Here is a 23,900-nt window from a genome sequence, read left to right on the forward strand (position 1 = left end):
TGTTATCTGGGGATAGTATTTGTCCCTTAGGCCTTCAAATCCACCAAGCCCAATGTTTTAAAGACAAAGTTGTAGAGACAAAAATTCTTCAAGTGAGTTGTTAGGAATAGAAGAGCCACCACTCCACCCCTTGGTTCCTAGGCCCACACATTCTGCATGTGGGGTAGATAGCAACATATATTGGCTATTGGGTTAAGTCCTATCTCATATCCTTACTGGGTTATCTCCCAGCCAGCATCATAACTGATCCTTCTGCAGGCCTTTCCTCCATTCCCTCAAACTAGCTGCTTCTGAGTGATGGGTTTGAGGTAAGATCAGTTAATTCCATGGTCATGATTTCATTGCTATATTTTCCTCAAAGTAAAATGAATTTCTTGCTTAAATTTAATGTTATAATACATGATGATGAAATAAGGCATTCTATAAATCCATGAATTGTGGTACTAGTAAAACAAAACAAAAAACAACTTTCCAGGCAGGGAACATAAACCCATACTGGAATATATACCTATTTTCTAAGGATGAATCCCTCTTCTCTCCATAACGGAAGGAATCTAGTATAATAAACTGCCACCAAGTGGTTGACTGGTCTGTATAGGAAATACTACCATACTGGGGCCCGGGCAATAGCCCTGTTATAAGCAGGTTAAACACTCCATAGTGGCAGTAACTATTATCCTTGGCGAGTAGAAGTCCATGCTGCTGAATCCATATTTGGCTTCTATTCCTTTTGTACATGAGCCCATTGAACTAGCATCAGGGTCATTAGGTAGAGGCTGACATCCGTAGGACAGACCATCTTGTAAACCTGATTATTGGAATGAATGCCCTCTTGTGGGCAGTTATGTGGTTCACAGATATTTTCACATTCTGGGTCCATTTTGAGAATCTATCTGTATTACCTCTCCCACTGACTTCCTTGTCTCAGATATTCTTCAAGTTACTGGTCCACCTGCTGGCCACTTTACATAAAGATAGATCTATACCTCAGGCCGTCTCTCCTTCCTAACGAAGAGGATAATCAGATGTTCTATTCAGTGTTATGCCCATGGGGAGAATTGCTCTTCATCTCTATTTTTCAAAACCACCTCATTACGGGTAGGGCCATAATTCAGAGGCTATATGCTTCCAGTTGGTGTTAGTATATCATGCAGACCATTAATAAACCAGGCGCAAGCTTTTCCTTCCTTTGCTAAATGAGCATGAGCCCATAGAAAAGGTTAAAAAAAAAAAAAAGGTGGCAAAGAAGTAGGGGCAGGTACAGAGGAAGTCTGTCCATGCAATTTATACATGCCTTCCATATCAGCTCAGGTCACCCCAGTATATGTCTTTCCATTTGACAATGAAATTCTGCTGCCCATGTTCAATTTATGATGCAGTAAATTAGATAACACCCAGTTCCTAAAGAGCAATTCACATCACACAGTCACTTAGTATCCCACAGTCAGGTGTTTAGTTTCTGCCAAGGCCTGGTAGCAAGCCAAGAGTTACCTTTCAAATGGAGAATAGTTGTCAGGAGATGAGGGCATATTCTTATTCCAAAACCCTATCAGTGCAGCTTGCGCCAATAACCTGGACCATCTGTAGGGCATTCTGTTTTTCCAAGTCATATGAAAAACTGGCAGTGATATAGTTTACATGGTAAATGGGTCAGAGAGCAGCACATGCAGTATATGGCTCCAAGATCCAAACAGGCCAACCAAGCATTGTGTATTGTTCTTTAAGGTGGGCAATGCAAGGTGGGGCACAGTAACTCCACTGATTGTTAGAAATTTCCCTATTGCACAGGTCTCTGAACTGGGTTTATTTCTCATCCTCTGATAGAAAGGTTTTTTTAAGGTGTCTAGGGCAGTTGCTACTTCCTGTCCACCTATCCGGTTTGCACCACGTCATCAAGGTAATAGAGTAACAGGATGTTCTATTGGATATCGAGAAAACAAAGGTCCCTCTGGAATGATACCATATTATAACTCAAGTGTTTACAAAGGCCTGAGGTAAGACTATGACCAGTCATGTGAAGGCTAACTGCTTCTGATTTTTTTTTTTAAAGATTTTATTTTATTTATTTGAGAGAGAGAACACTAGCAGGGGCAGAGGAAGAGGGAGAAACTGAAATCTACGTTCTAGGTTTCAAGTCAATAGCTACATTCTAGGTGCCAAGGGCCATGATGATTTGCTCTAGTAAAGACTCCACTTGTAGAAATACAACTATGAGGCTTCTCCCTCAATTAAGGGGCTCCAGGCTTGTGAACTGGTTACAATTTAAGAATTGCGTGATATGTATTGAATCGCCATTACAGTGACTTGAGTTACATTTCTGCTCGTCAGACCTAGAACTTTTCTGCTTACATATGTCAAGTAGTACTTAAGTGGACTGTTGGTTTCTTTCATTCCTAGACATTGATGATCATACAGAACCAAAAAGATCCTTACAGTCAAACACCCTGATGATCACTTCCTCCTGAGGGTTATCATGGTAACTGCGCTGAACATGTCTTTGACAGTTAAGTCCCACCTGGCCTCTACCAGGATCTCAATATTCCCACTGAAATCATGGATCCTTATTTCACTGTGGCATCTCCATTATCATTTCCAACCAATTAGGACAGCCACCAAAGAATTTTTCAAGGATATCTGTGGCCCTTTACTCAATGCCTTGATAAAGGTAAATTTTATGGGCCGTTATAGGGATGGTATGGATAGAGCATTACTAAGCAGGATGTACATAATAGGGCAAGTCCACCATTCCCATCTCCCTGAATCTTCAGATTCCTTCCTCTACAGTATGCCCTGGAAGTTCTGGCATTTCAACATATAGTCTACCAGCTTCGAATAACCAATTCAGAAAGACCACCAGCCACTCAAGTCAACCTGAATCACAGGTAAGTATTTGGCAAGATCCTGTTAATTCCTTCAGTGCGTAAGTTTTCTCCTCAAGAACTGGTCTTGTCCTTCTCCATCAGGGCTATGCTGAAATCTCTCTCTTTTTAAAAGTTTTTATTTAAATTCCAGTTAGTTAACACACGGTGTAATATTAGTTTCAGGTGTACAATATAGTAATTCATCACTTCCATACAAACCTGGTGCTCATTACAAGTGTTGCATTCCTTAATGCCCATCACCTATTTGAAATGTAACTCTTACTCAAAGTTCTCAGCCTCATTTTTATCTACCCAAATGCCCCCATTCCCTGTTGCAGGGTCCCAATACTTCTCTACCAGGGATCTTACCTTAGCATAACAGATCTAGGTCTCACATTTAATTAATGTTGCAACTTGATAGCCTTTACTATTCGGCCATGGGCTTGATTATCAGCCATTATCTTCTCTGCAGCTACATGAGAAATGTTTCTTCAAAGCTGTCAAAGAAGCTTTTTGATTCTCTACTCATGCCTTAAGTTTGGAATTCAGGCCATTTGTCTTTTTTCCCATTTATTCTCTCAGAGGCAATCAGAGCAAATGACACCATGATTTTAGTAATCATCACTATCAAAGCAGCTAAGTGCAAGAGACTGGTCTTCCAGTGCTGCGCCCTCCATCACACTCCATCTCTTGCCACTACCGATGGTTATTTCAGTAATTGTGATGCCATTGTTTCATTTTCTGTGGCAAGAAGTTTATACAGGTAATCATCAGATTATGTGAGTAATACCATCCCACAAAGCAAGGGTTTCTTTTCTGAGGCTTCTTCCAATTCCTGTAACTATCAATCAGGGTTCTGATAAGAGAGATACAGCACAGAAAGAGAATCTAATGAAAGGACTATTTATAAAAATGAGGACAGGGTTAAAGGAACCAATAAGGGAGAGTGAAACACCGTGAGACCAGCAACAGCGGAATGCCATTATCATACTCATCCTAAAGGGGCAAGGAAAAAGAGAGCTAGTTAGAATCCTCTAAGAGCAATACAGCTGTAGGACAGGGCCACAGCCAGGCAAGGTAGTCTCTTCTGTACATTAGGGCTTCTCAGAACACTAGTTTATATGAGGTGTGAGCAAACTTCAAGCAACCCTTCTGAATGTTATACTTATTATACTGTGAGGAAATCAACAAGAAACAACATATGATTATTTATAACTTACATTTTTTTCTTAGCTACTGAATTTGCAGACAGGACCAAATTGTGAACTGAATACAAGAACACTGCTACCAGTCCTCATTAAAACCTAAAATCCACCCTGGGAGTCAAGATTCATAAAAAAAGCATTTTAACATATCAGATGATCATTTCAAGCTGGATAAAAATGGAATGTGCATTGCCTTCCTCAAGTATTCTTTTTCTATTTTTTAAAATTTTATTTATTCATATATTTTTAAAGATTTTATTTTTAAGTAATTGCTACCCTCAAGTAGGGCTCAAGCCTACAACCCTGAGATCAAGTCACAAGTTCCACCAACAGAGCCAGTCAGGCACCCCTAATTCTTCTTTTTAAAATTCCCATCATAATGACCTGATACTGATTCTGAATGAGATACATGTTCTATTGCTGTCCAGGGCAAAACAGAATTTTTCTATACTTGGAAAATATGGTTCTTCAATATACAACTGACCCGAACTAATAACAAAGAATAGCTGAACTATTTGAAAACCTAAATCATAACTGTGGCAGATGTCTTCCAAAATTTAATTAATTTATACCTAACAAATCTATGGAGCAATAAACTCAATTACACAGAGTTACATTTCGCAACAAGTTTATGCTGGAAGGTTCATCAGGAGATTATATAGGTTAAGCCTATATGTTCCATACACAAAAATTATTGTCCTCATGCTCTGTTCTGTCACACTTGAGAGTTTTAATTAGGCTTTCTGTCTTGGATAGTAAGTTGTGAAGCTTACTAACTTCTACCTAGAAGTTAAAAAATGTTAAGTCCCCAATTTTTTTTTAATTCAACGTTGGCTAAAGTTGAAACCAGAAGCCACTGATCATAATTAGCATTTTACTAAAGAACTTTGATAGAACGGAAAACACTACAAAGCACAGAGCAAACCATTATAGGTTGTTATGTAGATAAGAGTAAAACCTGGAAGATGTTTACATGTCAGATATTATGAAGACACAATGAATATATGATATTGAGGCTGGGATGAAGGGCCTATCAAGCTATATCTATTCTTATTCCATACCTTGTTATAATATTGGGTAGTTTGTAAGAAACTCTCCTGTTAGCTACAATTTTTTAATTATTATTTTTATTATTATATTACTTTTACTTAGTAATATAATACAAAATTTTATTTATTTAGTAATATTTACTACTATTATTAAGATTTTTAAAAAAGATTTTATTTATTTATTTGAGAGAGAGAGTGAGAGCAAGCACAGAGGGAGAGCGAGCACAGAGGGAGAGGGAGAAGCAGACTCCCTACTGAGCAAAGAGGCCCTTTGGGGCTGATCCCAGGACCCTGAGATCTTGACCTGAGCCAAAGGTAGATGCTTAACCGAGTAAGCCACCCAGGTGCCCCACATTATTTTTTTTTTTTAAGATTTTATTTATTTATTTGACAGAGAGAGACACAGCGAGAGAGGGAACACAAGCAGGGGGAGTGGAAGAGGAAGAAGCAGGCTTCCCATAGAGCAGGGAGCCAGATGCAGGGCTCGATCCCAGAGCCCTGGGATCATGACCCAAGCTGAAGGCAGACACTTAACGACTGAGCCATCCAAGTGCCCCACCACATTTTTTCTTTATTATTGAAACTATGTGCTTAATTGTTTACGATGTAAAACTAAATTTATGTACCATATGTTTATTTTATGGAAATTGAACTTGAATTTCTCTACCAACCGTATAATATTTAACCCACCAGCTATGAATTCACTGATCTTATTTAAATGAACTCAACCAGTATTTTGAAATCCTTAAGATTCGTTTGGAGTTGGGGGCGCCTGGGTGGCTCAGTTGGTTAAGCGACTGCCTTTGGCTCAGGTCATGATCCTGGAGTCCCTGCATCGAGTCCCTGCATCGGGCTCCCTGCTCGGCAGGGAGTCTGCTTCTCCCTCTGACCCTCCCCCCTCTCATGGGCTCTCTCTCATTCTCTCTCTCTCAAATAAATAAATAAAATCTTTAAAAAAAAAAAAAGATTCTTTTGGAGTTGGAATAAAGCAAATGTTTTCCTCTTTGCATCAATTGTGGTACAAGTAATGATTATAACAGACACATTTTTTAACCACCACATAGAATTTCAATTTTTTCCATGCTATTCACCTCTGGGTTGATGGTCAAAGCATATGGATCTGCCATTGCTGGCAACATAAAAGTATCTGCACTCCAGAGTCTTGTTGAAGCCTATGACCTCAAACTTTTTATTGCCCAATTCATATCAAACATTGTGTTTCAAGAATAACATGCTTGAAGGATTATCAGACATTTATCCTTGTTCCAAACTGGGAATTCAGAGTTTTCACTTTATGAAGGCTCATGAGGTAAACTTTTCTAAAGTCTTCAGATCAGGACAAGATGTGCCTCTCTTGATCAACTGCTTCATTGTGATCTCAAAAACACTATAAAACTCTCTGGCCAATTGGCTGTATTGTTTGGTATCCTATTTTCCCTCTCTTTAACAGCATACCTATTTCTTCGTTTACTTATTTCTATTTTGTGGTATAGTATGTATTTTCTGTATGCTGCCTCAAATTCTCTGGAATAATGCAAGTATAAATAAGTAAGAATAAATTTCAGACTAGAGAAAGGATCAATGCTTATAGGGTCAAAGGAAGAAAAAAAGAATCTATGACAGTAAACAAGTACTAGGATACCAATAGAACATTTGAAAAGATTTTGAGTCATTGAAGCCAAAAGTATGTGCCCACCAAAACAAGTGCCAAGAAGCTTTGAAAGAAGGAACTGTTCTTCAACAATTTTTTCATGCAGCAAACACATAGGCTTTGTCCATAGAGCATGTAAGTCTGAGCTTACTTATGTTCCCTAAATAAGTGCCCTTTGTGCATGAAGCACAAGAAAATACATATATTCCTTGTCCTGTTAAGGTGTAAATTTAATTTCTACATTATACAATTAATTACAATGATCACCAACAAGGAGTGTATTGCCCAAGAACAGAACTGAATTGAATGTTCAAAACCACAAGCCAACATCTGCAACGTGCTCTTTTGTGATTTTTCAGTTACTAAATGCATTGGCTGAGTGTTATCTGGCTTTTCTGCTCAAAACCTCTACTGAACTCCAGAAATATCTTTGCCAGTATACATAAATCTGGCAACTTTATTTCTACCTTCAGAACAGGACTGGAACTGAAACTGCAAAATAGTTTGTGAAACATCAGCCAAATTACTTCCTCGAACTCCTGTTCTATATTCTGTGCACTGCGAATTATTTTACAACCTCTTCTGTTTGATAACCCTCTTCATAATCCTGTAAAGTGCCTTATCAACACTTTCCGAGGTGTCAGATGCAAAACCTTATTCTCTTCAAGCTGCAGATAACGATACTGAGATATTGCCAAATAATGGTGTCTTGCCCCAGACACATACTGAGAAGGTCCTAGATCCAGAATCACGTTGTGGTCTCTGCTCTTGTTTTAGCTTCTGCAGAACTCCGGATCTCATTCAAGGAGCAATCCCCGCGGTGAGGCACCGCGTGTGCCCAACAGGGATAAAGGCCACTAAGACTTAGAAATGTGGAAAAACCCAGTGGAAGACAGGTCGTGCAGGTGTGTAGGGAAGCCTCAAACTGGTACCACTGGGAATGATTTGCAAAACAGGAAGGTGCAGTAGGGTGTGCCGCGCCTTCGTTGACCCGGCACTCCCCCACCTCCTTCCCTGGCGCCCCACGGCCAGGTTACTTCTGGCCCAGTGCCCTCAGCGTACCTTTTCCGTGTTGAACTGGAAAGGCTGCCCTCGTGCCCACCCTTCTCCCTCTACCCGTCACCCTCCAAATTTACCTGACGGAGCTGGGGGGCGGTTTACCGGAGGCCCGTCGGTTCACGAACGCCCAGGGGCGTCCGTAATCTCAGTGGGTAGCACAGCCTGGGCCCCGAAAGGACGCGCCCGGCCAGGGGGCGCGGTGGCCTGGCGGCCGGGAGGGTGTCGTGTCCCGACCAGGCCTCAGGGCGGCACTCTGGTCCCGCGGCCGGCGCGCTCGGGCGGGCCGCTGGGCGCCGACCCACGCTGGCCGGGAACGTTTCACCCGGTGACGCAGCCCCGGGTGGGGGACGTGGTGCGGCGGCGGCGGCGGCGGCGGCGACGGTACGCGCCTCCGCCGCCGCGAGAGGACGTGCGGTGCGGCGGGAGGCGGCGGCGCAAGACCTGGAGTGGCCGGCGGGTGCCGGGAAGCGGGACGCGGGCGCCGGCGCGGAAGTAGGTGCGGGACTCCGCGCTCAACAAAGAGCCGGGCCGCCCCCCTCGGGTACCGAGCCGGCCCCAGGCCCCCGGCGGCCGGGGAGACCGGCCGGGCTGTTCGCGGGCGGTCAGGAGGGGGAAGGGCCGCGCCCGGGACGGGACTGCGGGGCGCCGTGGACCCTCCCAGGCCCGCCTGTCCGCGGCTCCCGGCGGGGCGGAAGGGAAGGGGCTGGGCCGCTCCGGGTTGTAGCCTTTGCTCGTCCCTCGTGCAGGCGGAGCTGCGGGCAGAGGCTCCATGTTGGGAAGCGGCGCCGCTCGTCCTCGTTAGCGGGAATCGGGGCGCCGCGGGCAGAGCCAGCGGGGGCCGGGCCCTGAGCGAAGATGGAGGCCCCGCTGCGGCCTGCCGCGGACATCCTGAGGCGGAACCCGCAGCAGGACTACGAGCTCGTCCAGAGGGTCGGCAGCGGCACCTACGGGGACGTCTATAAGGTGAGGCAGGCCGGGCCCGGCCCCGAGCCGGGCTGCTTTCCTGCGGTCGGCTGGCTCCCGGGAATAGGGCCACTTTCTGGCCAAGTATGAGACGTGGGGAGGATGCCTTTATTGTTGCATCTTGGGGATGAAGCGGACGGGTTCTTTTTTTACTCAGCTCAGAGCACCCTGTCTGTATTCATTGCTTGCTCTGATCGCCACCAACACGTAAAACTAACCACACCGTTGCAAATCACTGTTGTACTTTTTTTGTGTGGCATAAAGGCTTTTCACGTTTATTTGTGGTATCCAGGGGATTTCGAATCCCCTAGCACATGAGGATGTGCTGGGCTTAGCGTGGAAAAATGCTTCATGAAAGACGGTAGATGAGAAAGAATATTGACGTTAGGCATTTGCATTTAGAGAAAAAAATTAAGTGGTTGAGCTTGATTTAAAAAGTCATATGAAACCAGGTCTGTCAATTTTAACTGTAATCAGTGTAATACTAATCAAAATGATGTGTGCACAAACATCCTATGTAGAATTCTGCTTTTCCTGGCAGATGTTTCATCATTTGTACTTGGTTGATTTTTTTTTCCCCTACTTTAGCAGTTCCTCTCTCAGGGATTTAGAACATTCCATGATCAAGAGGGGATAAGAGCTGTTGTGTTTTTAATTGTGTTCTTTCGCATTATTTGAGACAAACGGGAGGGTAAGGTACTGTTAATTTGGGATTAAAGAAGAGTTATAGAGAAGCAAACTGAATTCCCTAAATCCATTGAGTTCTTGAAGGATTAAAAGGAAAGAGATTGTTTCAGATTGCTTTATGCTTTTTGTTTTCTATTTCAAAAGGAGCGTTAATGGAATTCATATGGCTATATTAAGGGAAATTTCCTTTGATTTTTGCAACAGCTTTGTTTACTGGATTTAATCATGATATATATCCCATTATTCCAAACATCCTGTATATAGCTGAAATGGTCGTCTGTCATATGGGTTATTTACTGTCGACTCCTCTGGGGTATGTCATTTATTGCACAGATGGCAAAATGGAAAGAAAACATCCCTTTTTTCTCTTTTTCTGCTTTTATTATTCCATTAATAATAATGATTCAAGGTGGTATATGACAACTCTAGCACTGTGTCATTTGACCGAAATGGGCTGTGATGGGTAGGCTTTTTATTCATTAAAAGGGCATTTGAATCTTCTATGTAGGCACTGTTCTAGGTATGGGATGTTGAACTATGAGGAAGGTCCCAGTTCTTGCCCTGTGAATACCTTTGAATTCAAAGTGGATAATAAAAAACAGAATCCTCTTTATGTAGAATTAGAGGTAATTAACTCTTCATTGTTTAGCCATGAATTAGCCATTTTGTGGAAGGCGCTTTAAAAAGTTGAAATTCCTATTTTGCCTTCTCAGTCCTACTTTTTAGTCATTTTCATCTTATGATTCACTATGTATTAGATCAGTTCAATTCAGTTCATGTTAACAAAATAGTCTAAATTCCAGTTCTTGTATATTTTCTCTTCTCCCTACAAGAAAATTCAAAGTGTTTTCCCCACAAAAATCTCAAAATAATCCACCTTTTTTTTTTTAAATAAATATAATAACTAAAGCAACTCTCTGGAGCAGGATTTTATTCTTGCCAGGAAAAGCAAAGGGTTGTGTTAAAGGGAAGGCTAATGCTTGTCTTTGACCCTGGTGCCTCCCTGCCCTGTGTCTCTCTTCCACAGCTCCTAAACAGAGGGTCAATGACTGAATATTTATCATACATCATCTACCCCCTCCACCCTGCCCCATCTCCTTCCTCACCACATTCATGTTCTCTCACATTCACATGTATACTCATTCCATTCTTGGTCAGCCTCTGATTCCTAAACATCCTCAAAATCCTGGTTCTTGTTTTCCTTTGTTCTAATTACCTGGAATCACCTTCCACCCCCCCCTTTTCAAATGTTGCTGTCTTACTTATCCATGAAAACCTTCCTCATAGGCTCCTCCAGGAAGCCCTAGCTGTTCCCCTTTACCTCTCCCCCCTCATCTATTACTTTCCCCTCTTCATTCTGTTCTAGCCACACTGACCTGTTTGCTCTTCCTTAAATATAATAAGCATCTTCCTACCTTTGGGTCTTTGTTCTTGCTATTTCCTCTGCTCAGAATGTTTTTCCTCTGACAGCCATGACTTCTCCCCTCTCTCCTTGCTAAACCCTCCATCTTTTTTTCCTGATTTATTTTTTTTTTCTTTGCACGTAATCACCATGTAACATAATCTTTCCTTTTTTCTTGTTTATTATCTTTTTCAATCCACTAACATACTCCATGAGGGCAGGAGTTTTATCTGTTTTCATTTCTCTATCACTAACAGTACCTGGAATTATGCCTGGTGCAGAGTAAGTGCTAAAAATTTGATGAATGAATGAATGAATAATTCTCAGTAATTCTATCACTTAGTTGTCTGGACATATTCTTTTGACATCACAACATTAAGTTAGCACTTAATACTCTGTGTTAATATGTAATGCCTATTATATCCTATGTATTTTTTGTACAAATTTTAATTGAGTTCTCGAGGAAAATTGTTTCTGGAAAACTATTTCATAGCATACCCATTTTCAGCTGTCTAAATCCTACAGAATTGTGTCAGCTTGTATTTACTTTTATAAATCTGAAAACATGTAACATTCAGAATGTAGTGCTGAAGTTTTGAAGCTCAGAGCAGTTAGAGTAATTTTGCTGTTTATCACTGTGTTTCTGATGAGCTGAAAATCCTTGGAAGCTTTAGAAGTATTTTCAGTCGGTGATATAAACTAGTAAAATAATAACAGTGAAGAATAATGAAGGTAAGTTAGTTGCTCTTCTAGTCGGGTATTATCTACTTTTTTAAATAAATATTACAACTATAGCAACTGTGTCTGGAGCAGGATTTTATTCTTACCAGGAAAAGCAAGTATCTTATGAAGCAGGAGCTTTAAAAGGACTACAGCTTTGAGACTCTTTGTGAATTATATATATGCTCTTCAAAAACACAGATCCCCTCTGAAGCTCCTGTCTTCGCTGAGAATCTCTAGTAGGGGAGAGTTCAATCTTGAACTGGCTATTCCCTGGTTGAAAAGATAAGAATTCTTTTAGATAAATAGAGCAAGAGCAGGAAATGGTAGAGGGGAAAGAAACAAAAAAAGAAATGAGGTGGAATATGGGTGAAGGATTAAATTTCAGCTGAGTAAATTTTATTTGTAATTAATGTTAATATTTAAATCTGCCAACAGGAAGAGGAAGTCTGGAGATTTAGTGTTTTCACTACCTTCTGTTCACAGAAGAATTAGACATGTCAAATGATCTAGACAATTATAGTATCATGATATAGTTTATAATTAACAATACAAGCCATTGAGGTGGTCTTTATCAAAATATTTGAATCAAAATTGTTCCCAACCTCTATTCCAGAGAGGGTCTAAGAATCTTTTTTTTTTTTTTTTTAACTTTTGTGGGCTATAAATTCAGAGTGGGCAAACCCATGTATTTTTTTTCTAACCTGCATGCTTTTTCTGATTGATTATACAAGTATGACATGTCTAGCTACAGGAGGGAAGGAATAGATGTCTCTGGTTCATCACTGTGTGAGAGATAGATACTCAATAAGTATTTGTTGAATGATATTAGTTATAGAAAATTGCCCAGAGATAACACAGTTAATAATTCAATATAGTTTATTTCAGGCTCTTTTCCTGTTTTTAAACCAGTATGTTTCTAAAAATGGCTTTTATAAAACAAGGATCACAATGTATATCTTTTTTTTCTACTTGAATAGGAATGGCTAGCATTTTCCCTGGTCATTAAATATTCTTCAAAAATACCATTTTTAAATGATCTATTGAACAAACACTCATTTGGTGACTCATTCTAAGGTTCATATTTGTTTTCAGTTAGAAAAATTTTTTTGCAATTATAAATAATGTATAATTTATATGGAAATCTTTGTCATGTAGTTTTAAAACTTTCATGAGTTCTTCTGGGTGCTGGATGAACTGGGTCCACTGGGACAAATCCCTCTTTTATATATATCCTCGTTTTCTCTCCCTTAAGCCAGAAGTCACAATTCTGGAATGACTTGAGGCATTTTGACGCATATTTCAGGATCCCATTGTACAGATTCATTTCTTCTTCTTTTTTTTTTATTAAGATTTTATTTATTTATTTGACAGAGAGAGACACAGCAAGAGAAGGAACACAAGCAGGGGGAGTGGGAGAGGGAGAAGTAGGCTTCCCACTGAGCAGGGAGCCCAATGCAGGGCTCAATCCCAGGACCCTGGGATTATGACCTGAGCCGAAGGCAGACGCTTAACAACTGAGCCACCCAGGTGCCCCAAGATTCATTTATTCTGGAAATATTTATTGGATGCCAATTGGATGTTAAGGTATGGGAAGGGAGACACAAGAAAGAAAAAGTACACTATCAACAAGGAACTTATAATTTAGTCAGGAAAACAGACATGTAAACAGTTATAATAGTGGAAGTGCCATAGTAGAAGTGAAGTCAAATACCTAATTCTGTTTTTCCTGGGAATAGGGGAAGGGAGGAGAGGAGAAAGAACTCTGATGTGAACTAGGGAGGGTTAACAGAGGAAGGGGCATTAACTGGATTGTAAAAGAATGCAGAGTGATTTTCAGGTGGACAAGATGGGAAAGATATTTCAGGCTATGGGAATAGTGGATGCAAACACCTGGCATCTTGAGAAACCATGGTGAATTTTGGGGGATCTGCATCTGCAGATTTGGTGTGACCAAATATAGCAGAGATGTCATAGATGGAGAACATGGGCTATTTTCTGGAAGAAAAGGGCCAGATAATGGACCTTATATGTCATGTCAAAGAATTTGGATTTTTTCCTATAAACTGAAGAGACACTGAAGAAGAGAATCTCTCATGTTGTAGTGGATGGATTAGGTACAGTTGCTGGAAGTATAAAGACCAGTTATTGAATACTCCAAATGAGAGTTCATGCAAGCCTAAATTTAGGTTCTGGAACTGGAGATAAAAGGAAGGGATGGATTTGAGTCATATTTAGAAGATGATCAGAATTACCTGATCAAGTAATCAGTGGCATTTAAAATTCTGACTTGGGTGATAATATTGCTGCCATCAACAAAATTAGAAAATACTAAATGTGTGGGTCTGGATCTTGTGTCTGGTTTTAGACATATGGCATTGCATTGGTGGGTATGTCTAATAGATGGTAGGAAATCTAGCTCTGGCCTTGAGAGATGAACTGGGGATACAGGTTTGGGAGTCATCATCACTTTATGGGCTGATACCTATGAAATATAGGTGAGGTCACCCAAGAGAGTTTATAGGAGAGTAGAGGAAATGCTGTACTGTTAGAGTGGGGGCAGAAGAAAATGATATATTGAAGGTGTCTGAGAAGGAACAAAGAAGGATGAGGAAGTTCTTTACATAGAGCTCATCTCTATCATCTCCTGCATCCATTCTTTTTCCCTTCTGTTCTGACTGCAATAAGGAAAATATATTGATCTTCAGAAATTATAAATCTGAAGTTTTGTGTCATTCCTCCTTTATTCTTCTTATCCATGGAATAAAGCCTTAGAATAATATACACTTTAAGGCCCTGCCTATCCTGACGTTCTAACCATTCTGAACTTTATTCAGTTCCTTATATTCACTGTACGTTCTGTCCTTTACGTTTTTGCGGGTACTATTTCCTTTTCTTAGAATTCTCTTCCTCTTCTTTCTCCTCTATCTTTGGGTTTTTTTTCTTTAAGATCTGTTTATTTATTTGAGAGAAAGAGAGCACACAGCAGGGCAGTGGGCAAAGGGAGAGGGAGAGAGAGAATCTCAAGTAGATTCCCCACTGAGCATGGACCCTGAAGAGGGGTTAAATCTCACCACCCTGAGATCATGACTTGAGCCAAAAATCAAGAGTTGGTCACTTAACCGACTGAGCCACCCATGCACCCCTGGGCTTATTTTTAAGCATTGCATTTTCAGGGAGGCCTTTTCTGTCCCTTAGATAAGGTCATATCTGTTTGCTCTATGATTTCTTACCCTAATACTCATCATTTTTCACATGTCATTGTTGCTGTCAGTCTTCCTCCTCTATTCGAACTGCATGAGAACAGGGACCTTGTGTTTACCATTGGATCAGCTAGCCTAGCATGGTGCCTACCAGATAGCATGTGCTCAATAAATACATTTTGAAGGAGTGAGCAACGTAGTGGTCATACAAATAAAAGTCGAAAGGGTTCATTAAGAGCAAAAGATTCAACATCAGTAATCATCAGGGAAATGCAAATCAAAACTGCAATGAAGTATCACCTTACACCAGTCAGGATGTCTGGTATCAAAAAGACCAGAAATAACCAGTGTTGGCGAGGATGTGGAGGAAAAGGGATCCTCTCACCCTGTTGGTGAGAATGTAATTTGGTGCAGGCACTGTGGAAAACAGTATGGAGGTTCCTCAAAAAATTAAAAACAGAAATGCCATATGATCCAGTAATTCCACTACTGGGTATTTACCCAAAGAAAACAAAAACACTAATTCAAAAAAAATATATGCATCCCTGTGTTTATTGCAGCATTATTTACAGTAGCCAAGATATGGGAGCATCCCAAGTGTCCATCGATAGATGGATGGATAAAGAAGATGTGGTATAGCTATATACAGTGGAATATGACTCAGCCAAAAAAAGAATGAAATTTTGCCATTTGTGATGACATGGATGGACCTAGAGGGTATTATGCTAAGTAAAATAAATCAGAAAGACAAATACTGTGTGATTTCCCTTATATGTGGAATGTAGAAAACAAAACAAATGAACAAACAGAAAAAGCAGAAAGAGAGTCATAAGTACAGAGAACAACTGGTGGTTGCCAGCAGGGAGGGGGCAAGGGGTAGGGGGATGGGCAGAATGGGTAAAGGGAAGTGGGAGGTACAGGTGTCCAGTTATGGAATGAATAAGTCATAGGGATGAAAGGTACAGCATAGGGAATATAGTCAGTGGTATTGTAATAGTGTTGTATGGGGACAGACAGTAGCTATACTTGTGAGCATAGCATAACGAATAGGGTTGTTGAATCACTGTTGTGTACTTGAAACTAATGTAACGCTGTCAGCTATCCTTGAATTAAAAATAGAATAAATGTGTTAAAAAGCAAAATTGTTAAAGTATAAATGGTAAGTAAGGAAGTAGAGGGAATGTAGACCCCTCCTTGAAGCAGTGTAACTGAAAGGAAGAAGCAGTGAGACACACAGATGTTTCTTCCACTATTTCTGTTTTTTTTCCTTCCACTGAGGCTGATTACAGCTTTTCAGTTATTATTCTTCAGGATTGTTTTATTACCCAGTGACCAGGAGTGTTGCTGAATTTAGAGAAGGAATTCCACAGGGAATGAAAACAAGACAAAGAATTTGGGAGGAATTGAAAATTGAGAAAGACTAAAGACAAAAACTTAGGATGGGATTGTTAGGGACTTAGATAGGGAATACTTTTAAAGCTTACTTCCCTCCCTTTTTCTACCCTCCCTCCTTTTTTTCTCTCCCTCTTCCTCTCTCAAGTAGAGCCTCCATTGATTACCAGCCCCAGTTGTTTCCCTACTGTATGGTTAAGATGAGGCACACTGATGAATGGGGAGCTGGAATGGAGCAGGGTGATGACAGGGTGGAAAGGGGTATTTAACATTCAACCAATATTTAGAGGACTTCTTATGTGCCAGACACTGTACGGGGGCCTTGGGATACACAGGTGAACAAAGTAGACAAAGATTCTTGCTCTCATGGAACTTACATTCTAGTAGAGGGAGAGAGACGATAAACATAATAGATAAGTTGTGTATATGTTAGTAGGCGATTAAAGATATGAAAAGAAGGAAACGTTGAACAGGTTAAGGGGGATCAGGATCGCCAGGGTGGGATGGGGGGCAGTTGGGGAATTATATGAGGATCGTCAGGGTATGCCTCATTGAGGTTAGATTTGAGCCAAGACTTAAAGCAAATGAGGGACTTAGCTATGTGGATATCTGTGTAATCAGAAGTCTTAAATATCTATCTTACTGAATCACCTGACCTTATCACTACAGTTAAATTGTAAGCTTAAGGTGAGGAATTCGAACCAAGACATAGTCGTTGCCATCATCCCATCTTATTGGCTGGTGCAAGAGTACAGATCATTGTGATTTTAATTAAATTAAGTTCATCTGTTGGAGCTGTTACCCATTCCTATGTAATTTTTCAAAAGCATGATTTTGTAAACAAATACGTAGCTGCCTCTACTATGTCTCTCTCTACTAGTGATCTCTAATCTTTAAATGCTAATAAGTAGGCATGCCTAATGGCCCCAAATATGAAGGTGATAGAAAATGAATGTATGTGCTGTTTATTACCTCTCTCACATTTGATATCAAAACATCACCTACTTTCTCTCTTTTTGATAGTAATACCATTCGTTTGAATATACTGTCCTTTCTGTGCCCTGGTAGTATGGCATAAGAGATTATTGGGTTTTCATGGTAGTGTGAGAGAGTGAGTAATTTGCAAAAATAGGTTAACAGCAAAAAATAAGGACTGTGCTTCAAAAATCGTATTTAAAATTACATGTTTTATTAAGCTAGTGGATATCTTATTAAAAGTTAATTAGATGTTATGTTAAATACTGTGTAAGGTTACTGTGAAAATAAAGTGTGTAATTAGGATGAAGTGTACTATTACGGATGTTTACTATTTTATAAATCATCTGGTTAAATCTTTTTCTTTTTTAAAGATTTTCTTTATTTATTTGACAGAGAGCACAAGCAGGGAGAGTGGTAGGCAGAGGCAGAGGCAGAGGCAGAGGCAGAGGGAGAGGGAGAAGCAGGCTCCCCGCTGAGCAAGGAGCCCAAAGTGGGGCCTGAGCCGAAGACAGTTAACTGACTGAGGCAGCCAGGCGCCCCGGGTTAAATCTTAATTTGGTATTTCTAACTGTGCAGAAATAGGCTTATTTTATGACTGCCTAAAAAAACATGGTTCTGGTTGTAGATATGAAGCTCCGGACTATGACTGAAGGCAAATTATTTAAAAACTCTTTTCTACCTTCATAGAAATGTTGTGAAAACTATAAAAGAAGTCTTTAAAATACTTTCATCTTGGTGAAGGTAGACATAAAACAGTCTGGTGTTTTATTTATATGTCTACAAATCACTGGTGCAGGTGTATAAATTCTAGTTTCAGAATTAACTTGTGGATATAGCCTTCACCTTAGGCTTATAATACACTTTAGTGTTTTTGTTGTTTTTATTACTTAGGTTCAGCATTTTCACTTTAACCATCATTTCCAGTGTTTTTGATAAAGACAAATGGGATAGATTGCAGATTGATTTAGATTTCTTATTCTGCTTTTGCTTTCAAAATTTATAAAAGTTTCATTTCTCAGCTTTAAATTGTGGTTTCAGACCAAATATACAGGAAGAGAAACATGAAGGTTATTAACAAGTGATAACTTGTATTTTCAGGGCTTTGTTGTCAATTTGAGAACCTAGTCCGGGTTCATATTAATTGGAGCAGGCACTTTCACTTGGCTGCACTGGACTAATCGTACATTGGCTATTACTCTCCAGTTATGTGAAGTACTATTTAAGTTAGTGTAGATAACTCTCTGTAAAGGGCAAGATGAACTTAGGTCGAATGGATCTTTATTTCTGTTAAATGTAATCATCTTCCACTGAGATTTTGAGAAGATGAATTGGGAAGCCAGGCAGATAGCCTGATCTATCCTTGGAGGTGTTTGGGCCCATGAATCATATCGGCCCCCACCTTCCAACATTTTTACAAAAATGAAGTTGGATTAAAGTGACTAAGAGTGACTAATGTTTGTTTAGCTCTTTCATAATCAGTGTATTATTTGTTTCTTACAATAATCCAATGAAGTAGGGACAGGTATATTATCATCTCTGGTTTACCCAAGAAAAAACTTACTATTTGTCCTTGATCTTACTGTAAGTAAGTGGCACTATGAGGTTTTGAATCCAGATTTTCTGACTCTGTAATCTCTGTTATTTCCACTATTCTCAGCTGCCTGGCGACTGTATCTTTAAATTCACTGGGGCACACACAGCCCTTAACACATTGCTTACCACATAATAAGCTCTGAACAAATTACGGTCAGATGAAACTTGGTGGCCTCGCTCCTCGCTGAGAGATGAGGGATTTTTTTGGACAGATTTGAACGTGCATATAAACTTCAGTTTGCGGCACTAATTTTTAAGAGACTTTTTCCTGTTACCCCTTCTGGTCATTACTCTTACCCTCATATTTTCCAAATCAGAACCCAGGGTTGATTTGCCTTTACTATGGAGATGACTCAGCTCATAGTTACCCTACAATGTAAATAACTAAAAAGAGGATCTGTCCTTTTTCTTCGTTGTTGGGACACTCTTCTATTGTGCCTTCTCTTGCCCTCATTTTGTCTGGACTTTAAACTTACGGTTATTGTTATCTAGATTAACTGAGTCCCATAGACTGTATTGTGTAATGCTATTATAAATTAAAATAAAATACTGATTTTTTCAGGCAGTTATCATTAAGTAGTTACTTCTGTGTGCTTCTATCCAATTTAAGGTAAATAGGGCTGCCTGAGAAGGATGTGACTTTTAGCATTATCTTGTGAACCACTCTGTTACTTCTCACACACATGCACCTCCTTTTTTAGGTGAGCTGTGCCTTCTTCCCCTCTTTTTTTTTTTTTAAAGATTTATTTATTTTGGGGCACCTGGGTGGCTCAGTTGCTTAAGCGTCTGACTTCGGCTCAGGTCATGATCCCAGGGTCGTGGGATCAAGCCCTGCATCAGGCTCCTTGCTCAGCAGAGAGTCTGCTTCTGCCTCTCCCTCAGCTCATGCTCTCTCTGTCTCTCTCTCTCAAATAAATAAATAAAATCTTTTTTTAAAAAAGATTTATTTAATTTTTTTTTCATTTTTTTTTTTTTTTAAAGATTTTATTTATTTGACAGAGAGAGACACAGCGAGAGAGGGAACACAAGCAGGGGGAGTGTGAGAGAGAGAAGCAGGCTCCCCGCAGAGCAGGGAGCCATGCGGGACTCGATCCCAGGACCCTGGGATCATGACCTGAGCTGAAGGCAGTAGCTTAACCAACTGAGCCACCCAGGCGCCCAAGATTTATTTAATTTTTTATTTGAGAAAAAAAGAGGGAGCATGCATGCAGTGGGGGAGGGGCAGAGGGGGAGAGGGACTCTCTAGCACTCCCAGCTAAGGGCGGAGCCGCTGTGGAGCTTGATCCCAGGGCCCTAAGATCATGACAGGAGCCAAAATCAAGAGTCAGCCACTGAACCAACTGAGCCACCCAGCTGTCCCACAACTTTTACAATTTAAGCTTTTTAGCTATTAATTGTATTAGATGATGAAGATGCTTGGTTCCCTACCAGTTTTTTTTTCCAGGAATAATTTCCTGTTATTATTTCGGCAGTAGCATAGATCCACGGGTAGGACTTGCCTTCCGGTTTTGCCTCTCTTCCTTGCCTAGGCATAAATAGCCTTCTTTCCTACCTTTTATTTTTAAAATACATTTTAAGTAATATGAGTTAATTTTAGAAAACTATGATATAGGAATAAATGAAAAATTACCTATATCTTCTTTACCAAAAGATAAACATTGCTAGGGGCGCCTGGGTGGCTCAGTTGGTTAAGCGACTGCCTTCGGCTCAGGTCATGATCCTGGAGTCCCAGGATCGAGTCCCGCATCGGGCTCCCTGCTCGGCAGGGAGTCTGCTTCTCCCTCTGACCCTCCTCCCTCTCGTGCTCTCTGTCTCTCATTCTCTCTCTCTCAAATAAATAAATAAAATCTTTAAAAAAAAAAAAAGATAAACATTGCTGTTTATATCTTTGTAGACTTTTAAAAGATAATATTGAGGGTATATACATAAATCATAATATATATAAACACATATATAATATACAATATATACTATATATATGATAATGAAGATTTTTTCATTAAACAGTATATCACAAACAACTTTTTATGTTAGTGAAAATATACATTTTATATTTGTATATTATTTCCTTGTATCATTTTACAATTAAAAAAAAATTTTTTTGACTTACATCTGTTTTGCTTAGATTTTTGGCCTCATTATACAATTTTTTTTTTTTTTTTAAGATTTTATTTATTTATTTATTTGACAGAGAGAGAGAGACAGCGAGAGCAGGAACACAAGCAGGGCGAGTGGGAGAGGGAGAAGCAGGCTTCCTGCAGAGGAGGGAGCCCGATGTGGGGCTCAATCCCAGGACCCTGGGATCACGACCCGAGCCGAAGGCAGTCGCTTAACGACTGAGCCACCCAGGTGCCCCTCATTATACAATTTTTAATCCATTATTGTTGAACAAGTAGATTGTCTCCAGGATTTCCTTATTATAAGCAATGCTGTGATTAGTGTCCTTGAACAAATTCTTAACACAAAAGTAAAACTCTTGGGGCACCTGGGTGGCTCAGTCGTTAAGCGTCTGCCTTCGGCTCAGGTCATGATCCCTGCTCGGCAGGAAGCCTGTTTCTCCCTCTCCCACTCCCCCTGCTTGTGTTCCTGCTCTCGCTATCTCTCTCTCTGTCAAATAAATAAATAAAATCTTAAAAAAAAAAAAAAAGTAAAACTCTTTAAGTAAATCTCTAGAATTCAATTTTCTAAGCTTTTTGAAATTTTAGTGAATTTTGACTAATTATTCCTCAGAAGTGTTGAACCCACCAACAGTGGTTCCCTATTTTAATCTTAAGCTCTTTCTTCCTTTTTCTTTGCCATTAGGACATCCAGATAATTCAATTTAAGTAATCTTTTGGATGGAACTCTCCTTTTAATAAAATCAATCTTTTCTAAGAAAGGGTTAGGAAAATGCTTTTCACAGGCAAGTAAGTGTCCTAACAGGCTGAGGCTTTAGTGTGTCCTGAGAAACAAAGTCATGTGGACAGATGTAGAGTAACCTTAACAGGAAGGCTTCAGGCTCTGAATATGTCTGCCTGGGAATATGTCTGCAGGGGAACGCTGCACTGCAGTCTCCTGTGGCAGCAGGAGCACTTGTCTAGACTTGTACAACTGTGTGGAAGGCAGCTTGGAAATACTCCATAAAAATTAAGGAATTTGTGAGTTGGCAGGGACTTCTCACGCAGTGCAAAAATCCCAAACCCTATTCTTGACAAGTGGTCATTTAACTTATTTAAACAATATGGACATAGTATGTTCAGAAGTAATCAGTTCCTTTTTAGGTGCTATCTGTAATCTGTCCCATTGAAACTCAAACAGGGCAGGTACATCTTTGTAATTCTTTGCTCTTACTCCAGCAATACTACCCTCATATCTGACGTATCTGATGCATAGGTTGTGCTCAATGAAAAAAAATATTAAGTTGTGCTCAATGAAAAAAAATATTAAAACAATGAATGACTAATCTTTATTTTAAATTTTCATGTGGAGGTTATGCCATAAGTGACTCCACCCTTATTATATTTTGTTCCCATAAATTTAAGTCTTACTGGAAGTAGTTTCTTGAAATTCATATAACAGTTTACATATGTTAATATGTCTAGTGTTTATAACCTCCCTTTTTACTAAAAGGATTTATAAGAGAAATAAAATGAAGCACTTTGCTCTTGTCAGAGGATAAGGTATTCCATTCTGTTTTGAATATAACACTTTAGACATTTATTTTTAAATTTTAAAAGTATCATAACTTTATAGAAATTCAAAAAAAGAAGTCCCCTTTAGTGCCATGAGTCTAGTGTTATAACTGCTATCATTTTTGTTGGACATCAGACTTGGAGCACTTAGTCAAAGTACATAGTAACGAGAATGGTAGGAACGGTCTGGAAACTATATGTGGCATTTTGAAGGGATTGGATGTTTGTCTGTAGTTACAAAGAAGCTTCTATATATATATGTATATATATACACACATATATATATTTTATTTATTTGAGAGGGAGAACACAAGTGGGGGAAAGAACAGAGGGGGAGGGAGAGGGACAAGCAGACTCTGCACCAAGCAAAGAGTCCGACGTGGGGCTCTATCCCAGGACCCTGAGATCATGACCTGAGCCAAAACCAAGAATCCGATGCTTAACTGACTGAGCCACCCAGGCACCCCAGCTTTTATTTTTTTTTTATCTGAACAGGGTTAAAATTAGAACCTAGACCCTGACTGCCATAGGGACTCAATAAATACTTAATAAATAATAAATTTAGATATCTGAAATTGGTCACAGTAGGAGGAATATGCTAAATCAGTATTATCTCACAGTCCAAAACTAGGACCACTGAGGAGAAATTATAGGAAAGAAGATATTGCTTATCATAAAAAAAGCCTTTATACAACTAAAGTTATCCTAAAAATGAATGTATCAGATTGGCTAAATTACTGCTACAAAGTAGAAGAGAATTGTTTTTTTAGAACGAAGTTGAATTAGATGATTTCCAAGAATTTCTCCAAACTGGGCTTCTAATAGAACAGTATCTCTGGAGTGGTTTTGGTTTTGTCTATTTTCACTATTCCTTAAATGTGGGTGATTTTTTTTACATTCCATTCTTGACTTTCTTTTCTTATTCTCCATATTCTTCCTAAGTAATCTTAACTACCTGGCTTGGATTCAGGCATGTTGATGGTGCCCAAATCTGTCTCCAGTCCAGGTTAGCTCTTGAACTTCAGGAGCTATTAAATGGCTTATAGGGTATCACTAGTTGGTTTTCCATTGGAACCTAAAATTTAAATATGTTCAAGTCTGAGCCATTCATCTATGCCCCTTCACTATCTTCCTGTCTTGCCCCATAAGATGTGTTCATCTTCTTTGTTTGTCTTTGTAGTGAATGGGACCACACTGTCCACTCAGTTGTGCAGTCCAGAAACTAGGGGTTATGCTAGGCTTGCTGTTTCTTTGCATTTCACATTAATTAACTTACCAGTTTGTAATGGAGACAAGCTTGAACTAGAGTATAACAGAGGAGGTAAAGGGAAGTGAATGGATTTGATTTATATTTTTAAGCCATCAGGATTTGCTTATATATCAGATGTAAAGAATGTGAAAGGAAAGAAATGAAGAATGATCTTGGGTTTGGATTTAAGCAACTGAATGGATACAATTAATTTTAT

General features: G+C 39.7%; 2 protein-coding genes across 6 annotated transcripts in view; one reads left to right on the top strand and one right to left on the bottom strand.

Moving 5' to 3' along the window:
• The window catches only part of ATL1 (atlastin GTPase 1), an 81,308-nt gene extending 73,249 nt beyond the window's left edge, over positions 1 to 8,059 (bottom strand). The window contains exon 1 of the mRNA XM_034992440.1: positions 7,903 to 8,059. The gene's annotated coding sequence lies outside the window, so the exon portion shown is untranslated. The remainder of the gene's footprint in view (positions 1 to 7,902) is intronic.
• A 169-nt stretch (positions 8,060 to 8,228) lies between these two features.
• Positions 8,229 to 23,900, top strand: part of MAP4K5 (mitogen-activated protein kinase kinase kinase kinase 5) — a 110,750-nt gene continuing 95,078 nt past the window's right edge. For 3 of the 5 annotated variants that reach the window (XM_034992435.1, XM_034992437.1, XM_034992438.1), the window contains exons 1-2: positions 8,229 to 8,317; positions 8,572 to 8,788. In XM_034992435.1, the coding sequence (XP_034848326.1) occupies positions 8,681 to 8,788 (108 nt within the window). In that variant the 5' untranslated portion in view covers positions 8,229 to 8,317; positions 8,572 to 8,680. Of the gene's footprint in view, positions 8,322 to 8,571; positions 8,789 to 23,900 lie in introns of those variants that run through there. The other 2 variants (XM_034992436.1, XM_034992439.1) reach the window with 2 other exon arrangements.

The sequence above is a fragment of the Mirounga leonina genome, unplaced genomic scaffold (genome assembly GCF_011800145.1).
Source record: "Mirounga leonina isolate KUSES-001 unplaced genomic scaffold, KU_Mleo_1.0 Mir_82, whole genome shotgun sequence".
NCBI classification, from domain to species: Eukaryota; Metazoa; Chordata; class Mammalia; order Carnivora; family Phocidae; genus Mirounga; species Mirounga leonina.